The 4,993-nt window shown below is 43.1% G+C and overlaps 1 protein-coding gene across 1 annotated transcript in view; it reads left to right on the plus strand.

The window, feature by feature from the left end:
- WDR62 (WD repeat domain 62) overlaps positions 1-4,993 on the plus strand; it is a 61,412-nt gene that overhangs the window by 20,002 nt on the left and 36,417 nt on the right. The window contains exons 10-11 of the mRNA XM_019624803.1: positions 1,280-1,417; positions 2,941-3,119. Of these exons, the coding sequence (XP_019480348.1) occupies positions 1,280-1,417; positions 2,941-3,119 (317 nt within the window). The remainder of the gene's footprint in view (positions 1-1,279; positions 1,418-2,940; positions 3,120-4,993) is intronic.

The raw sequence follows: 4,993 nt of genomic DNA on the forward strand, positions 1-4,993 counted from the left end.
GTTCAGGACAGGTTTTCTAACTTCCCAAGAAATTTCAAACTCCATCTTCTGATTTTCATACTGTTTAAAAAAATATGGCAGCTTGCTTAGTGATATTTCTTTGTTATATTCCTATTTATGTGTTATGTCCCTGATTTTACCTGGACTTCCTCTTTACTTTGTCTTTCTTGTTCCTCGCCTGATCAGTTTTGTTTTCACTCTGAGTGGTTTCCCCACAGTATGGGCCTTTGTCCTGGAAGGGAGCCCTGGCAGGTCAGTTTTCAAGTTCACAGGGCCTTGACTGTTCCAGCCCGTTTCAGACCTTACTGCCAAGCCCTTGCACTCAACCACAATTGAAGTGGATAAAACCCTCCCAGTTATAGCTGCTGTTCAATTGACCCATTGTGTTTTCCGGTGAATACCTGGCTGGCTACTTTGGTGTTATTCTGTTCTTGGGTCTGTCGGGTGCCTCACTGCTTCTCCCATATACATGTTGATAGCATGTAGGTCTTATTACTGGAGGTAGTTTGTCCCTACCTGCTTGTATTTTGGGAATTATGAGAATAGCTTGTCACCTAGTTTTGCAGTAAATGTTGTCCATGGGGTTTGGTTTTGCTATCTGGTTGCTCTTTTTTATGTGGGGATTTGGATTTAAAAATTGATGCTACTGCTATCATCATCTTCTCAGACCCAGTGTTCCATATTTTGAAATCTCTTTATATGTTGTCTTTCTGCGCTGCATTTTGAGTAATGTTTAGTTCTTTCTTTCAATTCATTTAATTTTCAACTATGTCTAATCTTTGATTTTTAATATGTTTTATTTTTCATTCCTATGAATAGTTCTATTTTGCTCTTTTTTAGCCCTGCTTGGTTATTTATTGTTCCTGGTTGGCTGCTCATACTTTTAACCTTGTCAAAGTTTTTCTACCTCTTTAAACATATTAAGCGTAGCTATTTTATATTCTGTCTGATAATCCCAATATTTGAAGGTAGACTGTCGTTTCTGCTGCTTCTTGCTTATGGTACCTTGTTTCCTTTTGTGCTTAGTGAGCTGCTCATTTTTCTTGGAAATTTATTTGTGGGGATGTTTTATGGCCTAGGCTGAAGATGGCACATGGACGATGTATGGCAGCATTTTGTGTCCTTTTCCTCTTGTTTATTTTTGACATAGAAAGTATTAAACTATGCCTGTTTATCTGCAACTTACTTTTTTTCCACCGAAATGCAACAGTATATCTTGGTGCTATCATTGAAGTAGTTGTGATGAATTGCCCTTTGCCTTGTTCCCTGGGAACTGTAGGTATATCCTGAGTTTGAAGATCAGAGAGCTTGTCTGCCATCAGGATCTTTTCTGACTTGTTCTTCAGACAACACCATTCGCTTCTGGAATGTGGACAGCAGCCTTGACTCTCCCTGGCAGAAAAACATCTTCAGTAATGTGAGTGGCTTCACTGTGAACCATCTTTTATGAGGAGCAAAGACCTTCTTTAAGCTAGGCTATCGGGGCAGGAGAGAGTCTCACAGACTTGCCGTTAGGCTTCGCTAGGGGCAGGAACCAGGCAAGTCACTCTCTGTCTCCCTCTCTCTTGTTTCTCTCTCTCTCTCCCTCTCTTTCTGAGTAGCACAGCATGCTCTCTGCCACTCAGCAGCTGCTGTCCAGGTGTGTCAGCACAGCTACTCCAGGCAAAGCAACATACTCAACAGAAGAGAAATTGCTCCCCAGGCCTTGAATTGGAGCTCCCTGGGAGAGCACCTGATGGACCCAACCATGCAGGGGCTTCCCCTGTCTAGCTAGCAGCCACTCAGTGAGGCCATGGGTGGGGGTGCTGGCAGGACCCCAAAGAGAGCCATGATGGGAGGTTGGGGAGAAAACACTTTGCTAAAGAAATGGTTTGTGTTGCTGTGTCAGTAAGAGAGCTTTTTTGAGGAGCTGAGATCTGAATGTATTTATTTATTTTACAGATGCTTATTAAGGTCTGTGCTAGTGCTATGCTACGTGCTAGGGACATATCAGTGACTAAGACAGACCCTTCTGCACTCATAGAACCCACAGTCTAGTGTGGGGAGGCAAACAGTGAACCAGTAACTGCACACATTAGGATATAATCACAAGTGTGGTAATCACCGTGAAAGAAATTTGCAAAGTGCTAGTAGGATGTATAACAGAGACATCTGATCTTATCTGTGGCATCATGGATGGCTTTCTGGAAGAAGAGACAACTAAGCTGAGATATGGAGGATTGGGAGGAGTAAAATGGAGAGGGGAGAGTGTCCCTCACGAAAGGAATAACCTGTGCAAAGGCCCTGAGGTGGGAAAGAGCTTGGTGAATTGGAAAACCTGAGAAGTCAGTGTGGCTGGAATAAAAAAAAAGCCCTTCATGAAGGGTGTGTATTGCATGTGCTCCTTTACTACTCCCCTTACCCCCCTTCCCACCCAATACTACCATCTTCTCTTCTGTACTTGTGATATATGTGCTATATTTGACTGCATATAATAGAAAAACCCAAACCAAGAGGTTAAAAAAAAGTTTGGTTTTTTGACTCATAAACATAGTCTGGAGGTAACCAGTCCAGGCTGTTATAGCAGCTTCAGGAATCTCTTACAGATCCAAGAGCTTTCTGGCTCTCCATTCTGCTGTTCTGAAGGAGTGGCCCTTGTCCTAAGCATCCAGAATGGCTGCTGGAGCTCCAGTCATCACATCAAAGTTTCAGGCAGCAGGAAAGGAAGCAGAAGGGTTCTTGCTTGCTTTACTTTTCATTGGTCAAAATTTATTCACAGAGCCTCATCTAGCTGCAAGGGAGGTTGGGAAACATAGTTATTATTCTGAGTGGTGAACCTCCCAGGTCAAAGTTGGAGTTCTGTCACTCATGAAGAATGGGAGAGTGGCCATTGGAAGACAAACTTGCAGAGGTGCTTCAGAGCTGCTCACGACATTGACCTTATGCCTCTCCTTCCTGCAGACCCTGCTGAAGGTAGTATATGTAGAGAACGACATCCAGCATCTGCAGGACATGTCCCACTTCCCAGATCGGAGGAGCGAGAACGGGATGCCTATGGATATGAAAGCTGGGGTGCGAGTCATGCAGGTCAGTCCTGATGGCCAGCACTTGGCTTCAGGCGACCGGAGTGGAAATCTGAGGCAAGTGGGCCCTAGCGGGTTGTCTAGTGTACAACTCCCAACTCGGGCTTGGGCACTCAGGGTGGTGCTGAGGAGCCCTGGCCTTTGCACCCCCAGCTTCCCGTTGGGAATGAGGGGCTATGAGTAGCAATCCTGTAATCAGCCAGCCCTGGGAAATTAAGTGAAGAAGTGTCTTCCAGAAGGGCTGAGATGACGGTAGCTACTGGGACCTCAGCAGTTGGGACATGTGAAGTTTGCCTGCCTACAGCAGCGGTTCTCAACCTTCCTAATGCCGCGACCCCTTAATACAGTTCCTCATGTTGTGGTGACCCCTAACCATAAAATTATTTTCGTTGCTACTCTATAACTGTAATTTTGCTACTGTTATGAATCGTAATGTAAATATCTTTTNACACACACACACACATATATATATTTGACATCATTTAAAAATGTATAGTTCAGGGCTGGCTGATGGCTCAGTTGGTTAAGAATGCAAGCTCTGAGCAACAGCGATGCTGATTGATTCCCACATGGGCCAGTGAGCTGCGCCCGAGCTGAGCTGCCACTCAGCTGCCAACAGATGGCAGGATGGTTCAGCTGGTGAGAGCACGTGCTCCTAACAACAAGGTTGCCGGTTGGACTCCCGCATGGGATGTTGGACTATGCCCACCCGCAACTAAGATTGAACAGGGTACCTTGAGCTGAGCAGCATGAGCTGCCGTCGGATGGCTGGATGGCGACTGGACTTGGGAGCTGAGCTAGCTGTGCCCTCAACAACTAAGATTGAAGGACAACAACTTGGCTGTTTCCCTTCCCCAATTCCCCAATACTGTTCTGTTTACCCAATTCCCCAATAAAATCTTTAAAAAAAAAAAAAGTACAATTCAGTGGCATTGAGTACATTCACAATGTTATGCAGCCATCACTACTATCGAATTCTGGAACATTTTTATCACCCCAAAAGGAAACTCTGTACTCATTAAGCTGTCACTACCCATTCCCATTCCCCCAGTCCCTAGTAACAACTAATCTGCTCTCTGTCTCTAGGATTTACCTATTCTGAATATTTTATATAAATGGAATTATAGAATATGTGGACTTTGTGACTGGCTTCTTCCACCTAACATAATGTTTTCAAGGTTCATCCATATTGTAGCATGTTTCAGTACTTCATTCATTTATAAGGTTGAGTAGTATTCCATTGTATGGATATGCCACATTTTGTTATCTGTTCGTCAGTTGATGGACATTTGAGCTTTCTCCACCTTTTGGCAATTGTGAATAGTGCTGATATGAATGTTTGTGTACAGGCTTCGTTTGAACATCTGTTTTCAATTCTTTTGGGCATATACCCAAGAACAGAATTGCTGGGTCATATGGTAATTCTGTTTAACTTTTGGAAGAACCACCAAACTTTTCCACAGTAGCTATACCATTTTATATTCCCACTAGCAATGTATGAGGGTTCCAATGTCTTCTTCAATTCTGTCAGTTTTTGCTTCATGTATTTTGGGACTCTGCCTTTCGGTGTGTATATGTTTGTATTTGTTATATTTTCTTGGTGATTGACCATTTTATCAATATATAATGACTTCATTGTCACCTGTAACAATTTTTTACTTAGTCTATTTTGTCTGACATTACTCTAGAGATGCAATGCTCCCTTTTAGTTACTATCATTATTTCTTTGGAATATATTATTCCATACCTTCACTTTCAACCTGTATGTGTCTTTGAATATAAAGTGAGTCTTTTATGGACAACATATAGTTGGATCTTTTTTTCTTTTTTTAAGCTTTTACTGGGGAATTGGGGGAAGGGGAACAGACAAGTTGCTGTCGTTTTGTTCTTCAGTCTAGTTGTGGAGGACGTTGCTTCACTGGCCCAAGTTG

The sequence above is a fragment of the Hipposideros armiger genome, unplaced genomic scaffold, assembly GCF_001890085.2.
Source record: "Hipposideros armiger isolate ML-2016 unplaced genomic scaffold, ASM189008v1 scaffold_609, whole genome shotgun sequence".
Lineage (NCBI taxonomy): Eukaryota > Metazoa > Chordata > Mammalia > Chiroptera > Hipposideridae > Hipposideros > Hipposideros armiger.